Genomic DNA, 18,444 nt, shown 5'->3' with positions numbered 1-18,444 from the left:
ATTCAACTACATATCAATAATTCACCCTTAAATATTCTAACAGTTGTTTGCATCTACTTTCCATGTATTCATAGGTAGTGGGAATCTTCTTAAAAATCACACTGCATTTCATTACTCAAAGAATTTATAGCTCTCCTGGGGACATGCAGGGCCACCTGCAGTGGTGTTTGGATAGTGTGAATCCCTGCGTTGGGTTAGGGAGAGGGCACATGCCGCGGCACTGGATAGACATGGATTCCAACACTTGTTGGCAGGCTACCCACAGTTCTCCTTCCACATCTGTTAAAACGGGAATAATGGCTTCATCATAGTATAGTCATGAGAATTAAATAAGTACAATAAAAATGCCTGGAGCACGGAAGGCACGCAATAAATGCAGGTCTGTTTTCTTCAGGGAAAATCAAGAAAAATAAGGCCAGTGAAAGTACTTTGTCTCACTCACAGAGCCTTCTCTCTCCACCCCCAAAGTATTGACCAGGCTCTGCACATTCATCACGGCTTCTAGGACACTGATACTCCTTCGAAGGAAGACGGCTCAAGCTGCTGGAGCTGTGCTCATCGGGCTAATGATTTCCTTTAAAAGAAGGAGCCTCCTTAATAGCAACATCAATTTTATTTTTAAATATTTTAAACAAAGGCAGAAACTCTAAAAGGAAATATTGATAGACTGACGACATGATAATTAAAAACATGCATACATCTGGGGAAAAAAGATCCTGATATAAAAATTAACGGCAAGCAACAAATTGGGAAAATATTCACAACATATAAGTCAATCAAAGGAGGGCTGATTTTCCTAAGGACCTGGACCAGTTAGGTCCAGAGACAGTGCTTCAGCCTCCTAGGCTAATGCTTTCTCTGCTATTAATTCACTCCCTCACTCATCTACCCATACATTCATTTATTCACCATATATGTATTGCGTACCTACCAGACGCCTGGCCTTGGTGTTTAATGATATCTAAACACAGAAATGGGCCCTGCTCTCCTGGAGTGCAGTCTAGTGGGGTGACAGTTATTCACCAAATAGTCACACTGAGGAGTGTACAACTATAACTCAAGGCAAGCGCTACAAAGGAAAGGAGAGCCCAGAGCAGAGGACCCGGTTCAGACTGGGGTTGCAGGAGCACTTGGCTGGCGACACTCGAGCAGAGAACTGGAGCGAGAACAGGAGCTAAGAAGTGTGTGTGTGGGGGGGGGGGGGCGGGGTGGGACAGAGAGAGACAGACAGACAGAGAGAAGGAGGCGTTCCAGCTGGGTAAACAGGGTGTGCTCTGGCCCTGTGGTAGGAGGCTCATGGAACGTGTTGGGGAATGGGATTCTTCCCAGTGTGGCTGGAGCTTGGAGAGGGAGAGGAGGCTGGAGGTTAGGCCAGTGGCCAGACTGTAAGAGAGGTCTTCCTGTAAGCTGGGGCTGGAGGAGGAGGCTGGTGGTGGGTACACTGTGGATTTAAGTTTGGAAAGATGGCTCTGGCTTTGGAGTGGAGAATGGATGGGAGTGGGTGGGGGTGAGGCAGAGTATTGCTGCCACAGGTTAGAAATGATGACGGCTGGGAGAGGACAATAACAGGAGGCTGAGTGAGACAGGCAGAGCCAAGAGCTCTCTGGGAGGCAGGTGACACGGCTGCCTCCCATACCTTATCCTTGTGAAACAGGGCAAGACCAAATCAGTGAATCTTTATTCGGGGCAGTGCTAATGGGCACAGAAAAGTCTTTGAAGAAGCAGGCCTTGTGTCAGTGGGATTTCAGGAAAGGGAGCAATCCCAGGGAGCTGGGGCAGCATCAGGGGCAAGGATTCTGCAGCTTTGTTCTGACCACCTCCTGGGGGCTCTGTGAGTGGGGGTGCACAGAGGGCACAGCACTCCCAGAGTCTGGTGGTGGGCATGAGGCTACAGCCTGGGGCTCCACTGCCTTCCCTCACTCTGGAAAACTCACAGGGAGAGGGTGCCTATCTTGCATTTCTGTTATCTATCTTAAAAAACAATAAAAGGCAATTTTTACAGTGTCACGGAACATATGCGTTTGTGACTTGCTCCACTATATCTGTGATAAATTCATGGATTTTTAGTGAGTTTATCCTGTTTTTCTTCCAGGAAAACTGGCAGGGGTGGGGTGACTATCTCTTCCATTCCCACTCTGGAAACATGGCAACAAATCTCAGTGGAGTTAGAGCTTGCCAGGCATGGCATCAGGAAAGGCTCCCCGAACAGGACCCTAGGAGATAGGCAGGAGCTAAGTGAGGTAGGGCCAACCGCACCTGGATCCAAATGGCCTCGTCTGGCTTCCACAGGCTGTGATAAGCTAGGGTGAGTCTGAGCTGGTCCTAAGCAGGCCATGGCAAGCTAGAATCACGGTATTGATGGCCAATGTGAGCTGGTACCAACCGATCTGGACCACTTTCCTGAATCAGTCTGAATTATGTGATGTACTTAAAAGCAAGCACACTGTTTGAATTTACAGGCTCTTTTTGAGACATTTCCTGCTGGTTTGGATGTCTCCCTACTTTTTTAAATTATCACTGTCCTCTTCTGTGTGTGTGAACAACACCTGCCTCACCTGCCTCTAACTACTTCTTAGAAACAGAACTCCAATTATTGAACAAACTTAGTTTTATATGTGGGTAAGTACCAGGTGGTACTAGTGGTAAAGAACCCGCCTGCCAACGCAGGAGACATAAGAGACCCAGGTTCAATCCTTGGGTCGGGAAGATCCCCTGGAGGAGGGCATGGCAACCTACCCCAGTGTTTCTGCCTGGAGAATCCCATGGACAGAGGAGCCTGGTGGGCTACAGTCCATAGGGTTGCAAAGAGCTGGACATAACTGAAGCAACTTAGCAAGCAGCGAAGTGAGAGTAGGGTTTTTCCTGGGAGGTTCTCAATCCTGACAGCTCCTCATCCCTGGGATAGAGACACAAGGACGTTTTAGGGTGATGGCGCTCTCTGCAGCAGTATCAGAGCTGGCCTGGATGGGGACCTACCAGGAAGTTAACAGCTAATATAACCTGGGGGAAGGTTTCCTGGGAAGCCCCTGTTGCAGAGCAGCCAAGGCTTCTGAGCCCAGTTGACCTGGGCTGGTTTTCTTAACTATTCTAGAAAGTGACCCCAGATCGTTTCCATCAACTCTTTGTAACCAGGTAGTGGTGCAATCTGGAAGCGTGTCTGGCATATGTATCACCTGGAGCAGCCTGGACAAGGCAGTGTGTGACTCTCAGGGGCTGTGATTTGTATCCTGTCGGCTGGCAGGGTTTATGACATGAAGCCTGCCCGACTCCTAAAAGATGCCAAGGGGGATGAATTTTGAGGGAAGTTCTTCCTTATACCAGAGCCCAATTTCTTAGAAGCATGCATATATAATTTTTGTCTGTATTCCACCAGAAATGTCCCTGTGTGCTCTGACTCTTCACCTGGTCTCCAGCCCCAGCCTGTTGACCCTGTGCACAGCCCTCCCCCCACAACCAGCACTGGCACTGCCAATCCCTGCCTACAATGTGGCTTCCTCCCTCCACCATCCTTGCCTAGGTAGCCCCACCATTCTTCAGCTCACAGCGCAGGCACCACTTGGTTCCTCATTTATAGTATATGCTCTTATGCCCTTAGAACGCTTCTTGTCATGGTTTATGATCATCTGTTTCTATGGGTAGTGAGTGAAAGTTGCTCAGTCGTGTCTGACTCTTTGTGATCCCATGGACTATACAATCCATGGAATTCTCCAGACCAGAATACTGGAGCTGTTCCCTTCTCCATGGGATCTTTCCAACCCAGGGTTTGGACCCAGGTCTCCCACATTGCAGGTGGATTCTTTACCAGGTGAGCCACCAGGGAAGCTGATTTTTTATGGGTGAGCGGTTATCTTATACATATCTGATATATAGCACCATAAAGTCTATCTTTTAACATACACTACAAGGTAATATCATCTGGTATCTCAGCCTGAGAATTCTTTGTTGTGGGAACTGTCCTCTGCATTGCAGGATGCTCAGCAGCATCCCTGGCCTATATCTACTAGATGCCAGTAGCATCCCTTAGTTGGAACAACCAAAATGTCTCCAGACATCAACAAATGTCCCCCAGAGGGCAAAAGAGCCCCTGGTTGAGAACCACTGACCCAGAACAAATGTTTCTAGGAAGACAGATGTCAAAGGCAGGCTTCCTGAGAGCTGTTCGCAAAACACTGGTTTTTTTCTAAACCAGCCCCATCCAACAGAAACATAATGTCAGCCACATATGTAATTATAGATGTTCTAGGAACAGCATGAAAAGCAAGTAAGAGAAAAAACAGGTGGACTGAATTCCAATCAATATTTTATTTAACCCAATATATCCAAAGTATTATCACTTCATCAGGTGATCAATGTAAAATAATCATTGAGATATTTTACATTCTTTTTCCCCCAAGTCATCAAAATCTTCTGCGTATTTTTCTCACTTTGGATTAATCACATGTCAAATGCGCAATAGCCATGTGTGGCCAGCATGCCAGGAATGGGAGAGGAGACCCAAGCTCCTTAGGGGGCCTGGCCTGGCCCACCTGTTGCATTGTTACTGGGCTGTACCCCTATCCCTGAGCAGAGCCATGCACAGCCCTCCTTTGCCCACTGGGGCCCACAGGTGACAGCCCATTCCAAGCATCCCATGGAGGGATCCTGATGGCTCTAACTATGCTCTAGAGGGCCAGCCTGCCCAGGAAAGTCATCCAAATGCCTGCAGTGTGCTAATGTGAGCTCAGGAGAGCCCAGAGGATCCCTGCCTCCAATATGCAAACACTGGGTGAGGCAAGTTCCAAGTTCCCTGGGCAGAAGCTCCACCCACTTCCAAGCCACTCTCCTCATGCTCCTTACTCACGAGGAAGGCTCAGCCCTCCACAAACTCGGGCCACATGGAAAGACACATTCTATTTTTCTTAAAACACAGATGCTGTCATCTAAAATAACACTTGCACTGGCCAAGAAGTTGCTGTCCAGGCAGATGCTGTTCTGAGCCCCAAGACCTGTCCTGAGGCCCCAGGCCATTCTGCAGGGCCACAAGCTGGCTGGGGTGCTAGCCCAGTGCTGTGGATCACCCCTGCAAGGCTCACCTGCGTTCCTTACTTATCTCTGGATCTGCTCCCCCAACACCAGCAACTCCAGGCCCTGCTGCTTTCTGGGAGTTCTCCCGGACAGAGCCCCTGCCTGCCTGCCTGAGGAGTTGATTTCTGCAGCTCAGCTGTGGTGGGACCTGGCTGTCTGGAGAAGTCAGGGCATCGCCTTTCCTAGTGACAACTACTTTTGCCTTGACAACTAGGGTAGATCTTGAGCATTCAGCATTTCCCTTTTAGTAATAAATAAATAAATGAAGTTTTTCCAAAGTTGTCACCTCATCACTTTGAGCAACCAGGGACTCTATAAAACGTGGAATGTGGGCTGAAACCTGCACACCCACCGGGGCACTAAATTGGCCATCTCCCTCTGACAGTATCAGGTCTGACCCCCACAGACCCCAGGAGCCTCCCTATTAGGGGCTGCCTGTCACCAAGATGCCTCCAGAACGCCCGCCCCATGTGACCGCAGCATGCAGCCAGCCGAGTATCCGCACCCATCTGCCAACAGACTCAGCACACTGCCCAGATCGGCCGCAGGAAGTCGGACTTACCCCTCCTGGCTTGCCTGATCTTTGGGCTCAGCATCTTCCTGCCGCCACTTGGACGGGATTGCTGGGCTGATCATGCTGTCATCCACTCCCCTTTTCTCTTCCTCTCGCCCAGTTGCCCACCATGCCCCGCTCCGGCCCCCATGGCCGCTGGCGTCACCAGCGAGGCTCCCTCGGCTGCCTCTCCCGGCTCCGGACCGACGGCTTGCCTTGGACAACGTAAACCTCAATGCATTATTTATCCATCTTATAATTAATTCCCATCCATGCAAACCATTAAGAGGCTCAGTAACCGTTTCTGATCAATCACTGGGCCCGGGCGGGGCGGCCTGGCTGTCCCTCCGCCTGGTCAGGGAGCACGCGGCACTGCCCATCCGCGAGCGGAGCGGGCGCGCGGTCCGGGCGGAGGCGCGGGGAGGGCGGGGCGGGAGGAGCCAGGCGGAGCGCGCGGTCCCAGCTGGACCGACGGCCCCAGAGGGCGGGCGGGCTCCGGGATCGGATCCGCCCTCTGCGTGGGGAGGGCTCGTCGAAGTGCGCGCCGCCGGCTAGAGATTCCAAGAGGCCGCAGGAAATGCACGGACGCTGGCCGCCCTGGCTCCCCGGTCTGCACGCACTGAGAAGGCCGGGGGTGGGGGAGCGGTCTGTCCCTCGGGACCTGCTCTGCCCATGCTTCCTGCCAAGAGGGACTAGGAGGCTGTCTATGAAGTCACAGTTCCAGCTGTGAAAAGACAGGTGTGTCTTAGAAAGAGGCACAGCCTTGGCATATTCAGAGTCCCAGGGGACTCACCCAGCAAAGCGGGTTAGAGATGTTAACTTCTTTTCCTACTTAAATAGGGTGAAAGGAGTAAGAATCCTGTGAAACACTTAGGTTAGGGCCCACATAGAGTAAGTAATTAGTGCTAAGTCTCTTCAGTTATGTCTGACTCTTTGCGACCTCATGGAGTGCAGCCTGCCAGGCTCCTCTGTCCACCGGATTCTTCAGGCAAGAAGACTGGAGTGGGTCGCCATTCCTTCTCCAGGGGATATTCTGGATCTTGCTAAAGACTGTTCACTGAGCAGTGAATCTCTGCCAACTGCCCTGTCTCAGTTTAATACTAGCAGAGTTCTAAACAGTGTGAAGTGGGGCTTTGGGAAGGTTCAGGCTCAAGATCCTAAAACTTGCCCAAGAAATGCAATCACAGTAATTGTTGTCATTTAGTAGGCACCTACTATGTGTCCTTGAGGTTGGAGCTTTATATTCTGTATTTGTTTCCATTCTCAGAGTCCCTGAGGCAGGGAAGCCTTTGTCACAGTTCTTCAGTTGGAGAAAATAAGGCACGGAAATGTTATGTATCTTGCCCAGAGTCACACAGTCTTGTCAGGGCTGGGCCTGAACCGACCCTGTCTCTATAGCTCCTGCCTTTCTGTGGTGCCAATCTAAGTACCCTGATGCCAATCATTTCTCGTGAACGCTCCTGGCTTGAGAGCCCTCAGTGAATTTGCTGGATGGTAAGGACCAGCCTTTGTGCCCCTGAAACCCCCCCAGGAGCCCTGTCAGGCACTTGGGCTGGGTTCTCTGGGCCTGGGTACTGTGTGATATCCTCTTGGTAGGTAGATGGTGAGGGCTTTGAACAGGGCCCCTCCGCTTTGCTGGGCCGTGCTCCTACCCTAATGCTCACAGTGCCCCTATATCCACTGATCCCCAAACAGTGGACCGAGCAGCTGGAAGGGAAGGGGATCCCGAGGCTGGGGGGTCCACTGGGGGCCCACTGCAGTCGTCCATGCGGGAGAGGACAGGATATGGACTGTGGAGAGGAGGGAAGGATGGGAGAGGTTAAGGACTCACCAGGATGTGGCGAGTCAAGTCCCCAGGGTGAAGGAGAGGGAGTATCCCCAGAGACAGGGCTGTCTTACTCAGCATCTAGTCACTTACTCTGACCCTCAGATGCTCCTCAGAAGGGATGAATAAGCACACGTAAGCTTGCTATGATATCCAAGGCCGTTTATGGTACTGGCCAGTACTTCCTCTGTGGCCTCTCCTGTAACGCCGCACACGACCATCTGCATGCTCGGTCCCTGCTCCTGCGTGCTCCCACTTCCTGTTCTCTGGGGTGTGTTTCCGGTCATACAAGTCTGATCATTCTAAGCAAGTCTCCCAAACTGTCTTGATTCTACCTCCAGAAGGGGCGCCAACACGCACTTCCTCACGGCTCGTATCTGTGTGCGCAGTGCCCCTCCTGCGCAACAAGCCCTGAGCCTCAGGTAGGACTCAGGCCAGGAACCTCATGAGGAATGCTGGCTTGACGGGTAGATCTGAGAAACACCACTGAACGCCAGACTTGCCCTCCTGTTTCTTTGGGGCAGGAAAGGGTCAAATCAGGGTGGGACAGAGGCCATCCAGCAGCAGAGGGAAGGATACAGGGCTGGAACGTCTCAGGTTGACATCAGTGTCACAGAAGGAGGTCCCGTGGCCAGTGACAACGTCTTGAGCAATCACGAAAGCCTGTGAGTAATGCAGCCTGGACCACTTCCTCCAAACCAGAGGCAGGAAAAATGCCCCAAAGGCTTAGTTTGGGTCCACTCACACTTGTTTTGGTTACGAAACTACTCCCAGGCAGTTTTTCTGTGCAGCTCTTTCCCTGGATGATATTTAGCTGCTGAGCTTACCCGCCTGCTTTTCTGGGGATCTGTGTTGTAATTGGGCAAAAGCACAGAGGCTCTAAGCTCAAGTCCAGAAGCAAAGCTGGGAAAAGGGCAGAGCTAATCTGAATTCTGCGCCAGAGAATGATGGTGGCGGGGGGCGGGACGGGGGCTAGGTAGCTCCTTCCTCTCCGTCCTCAGACCACACTCCTTTGGATGAAGGGATCCATGTGTTCCAGCTGGAAGGGACCTTAGCACCCTCTCCTTCCTGAAGTTTACAAGCCTTACACCGCAGGACCCTGGGATTCCTCCAGTTCCCTCTGAGACCACTGGGAGAAGGGGTGAGGTGAGGACAAGAGCAGGGCCTCCTGAGTAAGTTTTGATCTGAAGGGACCGCTCCACTCTTACACAGGCAGTAAGCTGAGGCCAAGGAGAAATACAGGCCTCAGTTAGGAGGAGAGGCAGAGAGACTGCCCCCTTACCCACGTCCTTACAGCGCTGCACCTCCCGGCAGCGGTCCTTGCGTCTTCCTTTGCTGGTTCCCTGTCCTGCATCATTTCTGCGTTTTCTAAGGGGCTCCTCTGGGTCAGGCACCTCTGGGCACTGCAAGGCGAGTGGAAAGGACTGGGAGGGCAGAACTGTCCAGAAGGCTTCGGCAGAAATGCACACCTCTTGGTGGGACGATCACCCAGCAACATCATTGGCCCGGAGCCAGGAGAGCTCCAAGTCACTGGTTCTCAGCCTTAGCTGTGTACTGGGGCTTTCTGAAAACTAGTTTCCGTGTTTCACCCCATCAGTTCTGGTTTAACTCATCTGGCGTGGACACTCGTCTTTGGGAAGTGTAAAAGCTCCTCTGATGATTTAATGTGTGGCCAGGGTTGAGAACCACCGCTTTATTAGATAATTGCATATCCATGAGCCCAAAGCCTCCAGAAACAGTCTTTGCCTGCTCGCGCCACAGGGAGGCTTCTTCTGAGGGAAGGGCACATTCGTTAACCACTCTCTCAGTTAGAAAGTGGCAACGGGCCTCTGTCTCAAGGCCTAACGTGAGACAGCCCCATTCCACGCAGAGCCACAGTCACCGCTATGTAAGCTGTACACTGCGCAAGAGTGTCAGCAGAAGGGGGAGCAGGCCTGGGTTTGGGCTCTGCTGGCAAAGTTGTGTGTTCTGGCATGGTGACAAGGGCAAGCCTTTCTCTAATCTATACCAAGACGCCACATAGATAGGAGAGCCCTGGGTCTGAGAGGCCTGCTCGGTGCTCACCGGACGCAGTGTCCCCAGACTCCCAGTTGAGGGCACACTCAGTCTCTGCCGCCAGGTGGCTGAAGCTCTGTCTCCCTAGCACACCACATCTGTCCATCTCAGTGATGTGCTGGACCAGCCAGCGGGTCCCAAGAGCCCTGAGAGCCGATTGTTGAATTTTTAGGAATTTTGTAATTTTAACACAGACATCATTAGAAATTGTATTATAAATTAAAGTTAAATTAAATAAACTATTTTAAACACAAAGGTAATACCTACTCAACAGACATGACTTTCTAACTACTGACAACATTTCCCTATTGTTGAACAACTCCCCTTCTTAGGATTATTTCTCCCTATCCTATCTGTATCCTATCCTATCCTATCTGTATGGTGAAGAGACTATTGTGATGGCTGATTTTTATGTCGTCTTGACTGGGCCACATATTATTGGCCCAGTCGTCTTGACTGTCACATATTATTCTGGGTGTGTCTGTGAGGTGTTTCTGGACAAAACTAACATTTGAATCTGTAGATGAAATAAAGCACATTGCCCTTTGGAGGTGGCTGGACTCATCCAGTCAGCTGGGGCCTCAAGAAGAAAAGAAAGGCTGACTCTCCCATGAGTAGAAGGGAAATCTGGCCTGAAGACCTCGAGCTGCATCACTGGTATTTTCCTGCCTTCGAACTAGAACTACCTCGGGTCTCCTGTGTCTCCAGCTTGCCAGCAACAGATCTTGGAACTCAGCCTCCATAACTGTGTGGGCCAATTCCTCGTTACAAATCTCTTGATATATACAGACAGTCCCTGACTTATGATGGTTCAACTTACGATTTTTAGATTTTGTGATAGTGTGAAAGCAATATGCTTTCAGTAGAAAACGGTACTTCAGATTTTTGAATTTCATCTTTTCCTGGGCTAACCACACACCAGATGGTACTCTCTCACGATGCTGGGCAGTGGACCTGCAGCTCCCAGTCGGCCAGGTGATCATGGCCAGGAACTTAGAATAGATACACTTGCAGGCATTCTAGACCCATATAACCATTCTGTTTTTTCACTTTCAGTACAGTATTCAATAAATTACATGAGCTATGCAACTATTTATTCTAAAACAGAATTTGTATTAGATGATTTTTGCCCAACTGTAGGCTAATCTAAATGTTCTGGGCATGTATAAGATAGGCTAGGCTTAGCCATGATATTTGGTGGGTTAGGTGTATTGAATGCATTTTTTTACTTAACGATGGGTTTACTGGGACATAACACCATTGTAAGTTGAGGAAGGCCACTGTATATACATCTAATCAAACACGTCATATGTCCTTGAGGTATGTATGTATTACGCATATGGTTCTGTTTCTCTGAAGAATTCTAATTCAACTGCATACTGAGCTGCTACTACACATCTCTTCCCAATTCCCTGTTCACCGATCATGACGATCATGACGGTATGCTGGTAGTTAGAAGCTAATGGTGGTGGGAGTATTTACGCCAAGAAAATCAGCAAATGCTACATATTGTTCTAAGGAAGACATCCAGAACACCTGCTAGAAACTCGAGACACATGCCAGACCCTTACCCTCTTATGGTCCACGACAGCCTATTTCTCAGGGATAAATATTTCTTTTTCAGTGTCAGAACATAGCTTCATGGCCTTTGCCGTTATAAGCTCCTGTTTTTGCTCTTCCCTGAAATACTCTTTGGAATATGTGTTGCTCAAACTGCAATTCATAAGATCCCCAAATAAAGTTCTTTGTTCTTTGCAGCCTCAATATTGATTACTGTTTGACAAAATCAGGGCTTACATTTCTTTTCCTTCCGGAGAGCCAGTTGTTAGACATTTGGCGACTGAAGCGACTCAGCAGCAGCAGCACAGCTCTGATCATCCTCTACCAAGTTTGCTCTGAACGCCCCAGTCACTGCCGACTCCCCACTGTGGGCAGAGGGCGCTTTCTCTCCACCCAGACTGTTCTCCCCTTTGTCCTGGGCACACCCAGGTGCTCCAGATTTCCCAGCTGTCTTGCAGTTTGGTGTGGCTGGGCGCCAGTCACTGTTCACGGGCAGATGAACTGTGGCCAGTTAGATGTCTGGCCCACAAAACTCCTCCCCTCAACACTCCTCCAAGTGTGTCTCCCTTTTCTGGGACCACCTCGGAAGCTCCATGTAAAAGAGGGCAGAGCCCCATAGTCTGGGTCCCTAAGTGACTGAGTGAGCCCTGTCCCCACTGTCACTAGAACCATCTCAGACATCTCAGAAGAGCCATCGCTTAGTCAGTCCTCTTCATTACTACACCTGCCCGTCCCACCAAATAAACATTCTGCCTGTCTTTCTTCACCGCCTAGATTTTGATGCATCCTTTTGGACCCTGTTTCAATATCACCTGCCTATCAGAGCCTCATGCCTAGAGTTCTGAACCTCTTATATCTCCCTTATCACCCCCACTGAGGCCACATGAACCTTCTAAAAGTTCTCTTGCGAGACCCCATTAAGCCCTTACCCATAATTTACATATATAAAATTTAAATTCTCATATTTATTACCCATAAAATTGCCAACATCTGCTGGATCATAAAAAAGGCAAGAGAATTCCAGAAAAACATCTATTTCTGCTTCACTGACTACACTAAAGCCTTTGACTATGTGGATCACAACAAACTGTGGAAAATTCTTAAAGAGTTGGGAATACCAGGCCACCTTACCTGCCTCCTGAGAAACCTGTATGCAGGTCAAGAAGCAACAGTTAGAACCTGACATGGAACAACAGACTGGTTCCAAATTGGGAAAGGAGTACATCAAGGGTGTATATATATTGTCACCCTAGTTATTTAACTTATATGCAGAGTACATCATGAGAAATGCTGGAATCAATCAATCTACAAGCTGGAATCAAGATTGCTGGGGGAAATATCAATAACCTCAGAAATGCAGATGACACCACCCTTAAGGCAGAAAACGAAGAGAAAGTAAAGAGCCTCTTGATGGAGGTGAAAGAGGAGAGTGAAAAAGCTGGCTTAAAACTCAACATTTAGAAAAAGAAGATCATGGTATCCAGTACCATCACTTCATGGCAAATAGATGCAGAAACAGTGGAAACAGTGACAGACTTTGCTTTCTTGGATTCCAAAATCACTGCAGATGGTGACTGCAGCCATGAAATTAAAAGATGCTTGCTCCTTGGAAGAAAAGCTATGACAAACCTAGACAGCTAATTAAAAAGCAGAGACATTACTTTGCCGACAAAGGTCCGTCTAGTCAAAGCTATGGTTTTTCCAGTAGTCATGTACGGAGGTTAAGAGTTAGACCACAAAAAAGGCTGAGCACTGAAGAATTGCTGCATTTGAACTATGGTGTTGGAGAAGACTCTTGAGAGTCCCTAGGACTGCAAGGAGATCAAACCAGTCAGTCCTAAAGGAGGTCAGTCCTGAGTGTTCATTGGAAGGACTGCTGTTGAAGCTGAAACTCTAATATTTTGGCCACCTGATGTGAAGAGCTGACTCATTTGAAAAGACCCTGATGCTGGGAAAGATTGAGGGCAGGAGGAGAAGGGGATGACAGAGATTGAGATGGTTGGACCATGGCATCACCAACTCGATGGACATGAGTTTGAGCAAGCTCCAGGAGTTGGTGGTGGACAGGAAAGCCTGGCGTGTTGCAGTCCATGGGGTTGCAAGGGGTCAGACACGACTGAGCAACTGAACAACAATGACCCATAATTTAAAAATTAACCCATAATTTAAATATTATAATCTAGAATTTAAATGTAAACTAGAAATAAAGCTTGTAGTATGCGGTCTTTGAGATATTCTTTGTAGATTTTTTTTCCTAGATTTTTAAATCACAAAATCGTGAGGGATTCATCTGAGGTGAACCTTCTACAGTGGCGGCCTTAACTTGCTGGCCTTAGCTTCACGTTTGGGCACTTGGGTACCGCAAGTTGCTGTGTCCCCAAGGGAGGAGGGCAGGGCCCCTCTCTTGGCCCGCTGTTCCTGACCTTAGTCCTGTTGCCTTTGGCCTGAAGTCCGTCTCTGTCCTTTGGCTCAACGCCTCCTCCAGATGTGCAGCTTGGCTTTTAATTTCAGTCTTGTCCACTCACTACAGTCTATGGTACACACACTGTCATACGCAGCCCAGGCCCATCAGAACGGGTCTAGAGCCCTGGACTCTTACTTTTCTGAGTCTTTGGTATCCTGGGATCCTGGGCAGAAAGTCAGAAGGACAAAGGCAGAATCCAGGGTTGAGCACTGGAAAATCACCAGATACACTGGGCCAGTAAGAGCATTCAGACCAGAATACAGAGGCTTTGCTTGGAAAGGCTTTACTTGCGACCCGTAGCCTTGGGGATGTTTGCTTGAGTCCTGCAGCCCTGGATTAGGGGGAAAGGTGGCTTAAGGGTAACTAAATGAGCTGGTTCAGAGAACATAACCTTTGGTTTGAACCTCCACTGTACCACTGGTCACCCATCACCTTTCTCTTTGTAGCAGCTGGAGGCCAGACAGCTGATGTGCAGGGGGGCTTAGTGCCGAGAGGATGCGGGAGTGGCACCCTGGCCGGGTTCTCCAGCGGCAGATGCAGGGCTGAGAGTTTTATGAGGGATGAACACTTGTTCAGCGAAGGGGAGGGGGCAGGAGTGGGGAGGGAGAGGCGGGTCTGAGCCATGGCAGTTTCTGCCAGCCCACCTGGGGCTCTGAGGCAGATGGCCCAGAAGAGGGGCTAGCCTTGGGTGGAGGTGGTTCCACCCATGTGCTGCCGTCACTGGCTGGGGGCCTTCTCAAAAAGCAGGGTGACCTTGGCTACCACTGCCTTTGTGGAGTCGTTGGCTGGGAGCCACCCAAGAAGAACATGAAGTTGGCTCAAAACCTGAGGTTGACCTTAAAAGAGTCAACAGCTGGCGGTGTCAGCTGACCCCACTCCTTGCAGCTGGGGGAGCAAGTCTTTTCTTGAAGAGTCTGCTGAGTAGCTCAGCTGTGTGTACCTGATGGGGTCCTATGAACCTGGCAGGGCTCATTTTTAGGCCTCTGTAAAAACTGGGTTAAAACTGATTCTACTCACCTAAGACTCTCTGCTCCATTTAGCTAGTTGGCTCTCAGATAAAGTTTTATTCGGCTGCGACATCTCACTGTGGTTTCCTCGGAAGGGAAGAAGCTTCCACTAGAGGCTGTGCAGGGCCAACAGTGGGACCGGCCCTGCCGGGAGCAGGTGGAGTCCCCCAGGGGCCCTGTAGGAAGTGGCAGGAGGGCCCGCAGCCCCCTGGGCCCGACACTTTGGGCCAGGCAGGGTCCCCCTGCTGAGTTCCTGCTTCTGGTAGTCAGAGGCTGAGAGGAAAGAGGGAAATGATACTTCGTTGGTGGGTTTCTGGGTCCTGGGAACATGTACTGAGGCTCCGAGGAGCTGTCACCCTTCCCCTCCAGCAGAGGATGGGGGACCCTAGAGGCGGGCTTCCCGCCAGCATCAGCCAGCCCAGGTTTCAGTGGCAGCCTCTGTCCTTACCCAGGCCCAACAAGGAAGTAGGTCTGAAATGACTTCCCCTCCCCCAAAGAACATGATGAGTCACTACTCGAGTCAGCTTTGCATTATTGAGAAACAAGTCTTCTCCCTCGTGAGAACACCTGCTCGCTGGGGAATGGCAGGGACTGGAGCAGACGGAAAGGATGGAAATTTCCCAGGCACCTTCTCTCCCAGCTCACATCCTTCCACAAAGTCCAGATTGCTCCTGCGCTTGACCAGCCCCTCCCCCTGGGCACACAACCTTCCTCTGCTCCTCCAAACATCTCCCCTCCTTTTGTATCTTTAATCCCTCTTCCTCTCGTTGGTTCTCTTCTCTAAGCCGACAAACACAGTCAGGCCTTCCTGTTTTGGACTGACTCCCTCTCGCCTGCCCCACCCCCACCTCCCGCTTTGGTCTGCTCCGACCCTGTAGGCAGCTGGCTGTGCCCGTGTGATGTAGGCTCAGCCCGTCAGATGGTCCTGCCTGGGTCTGGTCTGATCTCGAGCATGTTATGAAAAGACTGAGGGACGGGGAGCAGTGACGACGTCCTGCTGTGAGCCTGGTGCCTTCTAACAAGGTGAGATGTCCCCACCACGCCACCCCTTCGGGAAGACGCATCTCATTCCTATGCTCCCTGGAGCCCCCGTCATTTTGGGCTCTTTTCCAAGCCTGGTTCTCCAGCTTGCGAAGGACTTTGTACATCTCTGATACATTTTGGATAAATTCCCTTTTCTGGCTGTAGCTGGCTTAGGCTGTCTTCCTGTGACTTGCAACACACGGAATTCTAACTGACGACCACATCAAGCCTCAGCCTGCTTTCACACGCCTCTCCTCTCTCACTTCCTGGTTTTCCTAACTCAGCCAGATGACATGATCTCCCAATTGTCTGTTCTCTCACGGATGGCGTTTTCTTCCTTATTTCCCCAGTTACGCCACCGAGCTAATCACTGGATGTCTCAGATTGGAAACCGCAGGCCATCCTTCCAGACCACGACTCTAGTCTTCTACAGCCTATTGTCATGTCTCCAGGACTGAGAGCACTCGCAGCTCACCCCAAAGGCACTGCTGGATGAGGCCCTCCCAGTCTGGCAAACACTTCTTTCCTCCCAACCTTGGCTCCATTCTCATCTGTTTCAAATCGAGAGGTATGCACCTCTGACCTGCTGAGGGGCTGGTGCACACACGCTGCCTCGATTTTGCCTGCAGCACAACAGCGTATTCAAAGGGCTCCGTGAAAAACTGTCACCCCAAATTCAACAGTTGGCAAAACTGTTCTTCAACGTGAAAGAGCACTTAACAGATTCTCAGATAAACAAAAATTGAGACAGTTAATTGCTAGCAGACCTGCCCTATAAGAAATGTTAAAAGGAGTCCTTCAGGCTGAAATGAAAAGATATTAGACACTGATTCAGAGCCACATGGAGATAAAGAACACCAGTAAAAGTAACGGTATAGGAAATACTTGGGAGAATCAGTGCATTTTTCTTTGCAACTTCTCTTTTTCTCTCATCTGATTTAAAAAATAACATCATAAAAACGATGAACCTGTGTTGATTGATGAGCACACAATATATAAAGCTGTAGGGAATGATGATGAAGAAGACAAAGCTTTTGCTCAACAGATGAATGTGAAGATGTGGTGTATAGATACAATTGAATACTACTCAGCCATAAAAAAGAATACAATTTTGCCATCTGCAACAGCATGGATGGATTTGCAGGGCATTGCGCTATGCGAAATATGTCAGACAGAGAAAGACAAATACTGTATGATATCACTTACATGTGGAATCTAAAAAAATACAGCGAACTAGCAAGTATAATAAAAAGAAGCAGACTCACAGATACAGAGGATAAACTAGTGGTTACCAGTAGGGGGAGGGGAGGGGCAAAATAGGAGTGGGGGTATGATGTAAGACAGGCTTTGATGTAAGACAGGCTCAAGAATACATTGTACAACACGGGGAATACAGCCAACATTTCATAACTGTCAATAGAGAATAACCTTTCAAAATTGTGAATGACTGTATTGCATGCCTTTAACTTATATAATAAGTTGTATGAGCATCACCAACTCAATGGACGAGAATTTGAGCAAACCGTGGGAGATGCTGGAGGACGGGGTGCCTGGCACACTGCAGTCCACGCGGCCACAAAGAGCCAGACACGACATACAAGTGAACAGGAGCAACGTACATAATATTGTTCATCAACTATACTCCAATGAAAAAATAATAAAAGTTTCTGTATACTGTTTGTATTAATCCAAACTAGATGAACATACATTAAGATGTAATCCCCAAGGTGACAACTAAGAAAATAACCCCCAAAATATACAGTAAAGGAAAGAACAAGATGATTAAAAGAATATGACAGACGTTATACATTTAACAAAAGAGAAGTCAGTAATCGAGGAGGTGAGGACTGTAAAAGATGACACATAGGAAAAAAATAGCAAAATACTAGCAGTAAGTCCTTTGTTATCAGTAATTACATTAAATGTAAATGAATTAAACTCTCCAAATAAAAGGAAGAAAATCCAACAGTGTTCTCTCTAAAGAGTGTTACTTTAGTTTTAAAGACACAAACAAGTTGAAACTGAAGGGATTTAAAAAGATATTCCATGAGAACAGTAACCAAAAGAGAGCTGTATGACTATATTTAAATTAAAACAGACTTTAAGACCAAAAAGTATTATGAGAGAGAAAAAAGGACAATATTATTAATAAAAGGGTCAAAACCATCAAGATGTAACAATTACAAACATATATTTGCCTAACAATAGAGCATCAAAGTCCATGAAGCAAAAACAGATTCAAGGGAGAAATGGACGCTGCAACAATGGTAATTGGAAACTTCAATATTCTACTTCCAAGAATGGACAGAATATCAACAAAGAAACAGAGAATTTGAACAGCACTATAGACGAACTAGATCTAATATACAATATAGGACACGCCACCCAACAGCAGTACCTGAACATATTCATCTCGGGGCCCTGGGAACACACCCTTGGGTAGACAAATGCTAGGCCACGAAGTAGGTAACAGATTTTTAAAAAAACTTCTCTTACTAGCCTACATTATACTAGAGGTTTTAGCCAGGGAAATTAGGCAAGAACAAGTAGTAAATGCAGGGCCTGTTGCATCCCATCCCAGGCTCAGGACTGAGTTTGAGAGCGGGCAAGGAACGGGACCATGCAGTGTCCTGTTCTGTCCCTGGGTAAGGCAGTGAAGGGTAGCTCCAGCTTGTGTCCACAGCATCTTGCTCCTCTTTCTAAATTGCAATTTTGAATTTCAGTCTCCACTGATATCCAAGGGATTTAGGAAGATCCCAGCCTGATAACTCTGGGCACAGACTATGAGGGCCAATAGGCGGAGCTGGGCATTTTAGGCCCTATTATGTGTACCTGGCTAAAGAAGCGTGGGGAGGGGTGTGCTGCTTAATAAGCCATAGGTGTATGCTCTGCT

The 18,444-nt window shown here is 48.8% G+C and overlaps 1 protein-coding gene across 4 annotated transcripts in view; it reads right to left on the bottom strand.

Annotated features, from left to right (window-relative positions):
- The window catches only part of ARHGAP22 (Rho GTPase activating protein 22), a 181,693-nt gene that overhangs the window by 141,148 nt on the left and 22,101 nt on the right, over positions 1–18,444 (bottom strand). For 2 of the 4 annotated variants that reach the window (XM_018042512.1, XM_018042514.1), the window contains exon 1: positions 5,627–6,012. The exons of the other annotated variants lie outside the window; for them this stretch is intronic. In XM_018042512.1, coding sequence (XP_017898001.1) covers positions 5,627–5,660 — 34 coding nt within the window. In that variant the 5' untranslated portion in view covers positions 5,661–6,012. Of the gene's footprint in view, positions 1–5,626; positions 6,013–18,444 lie in introns of those variants that run through there. 4 annotated transcript variants of the gene reach the window in all.

This window comes from Capra hircus, chromosome 28 (genome assembly GCF_001704415.2).
Source record: "Capra hircus breed San Clemente chromosome 28, ASM170441v1, whole genome shotgun sequence".
In the NCBI taxonomy this organism is placed as follows: Eukaryota; Metazoa; Chordata; class Mammalia; order Artiodactyla; family Bovidae; genus Capra; species Capra hircus.
The sequence above is the reverse complement of the archived record's forward strand: the minus strand, read 5'-3'. Positions and strand labels throughout refer to the sequence as shown.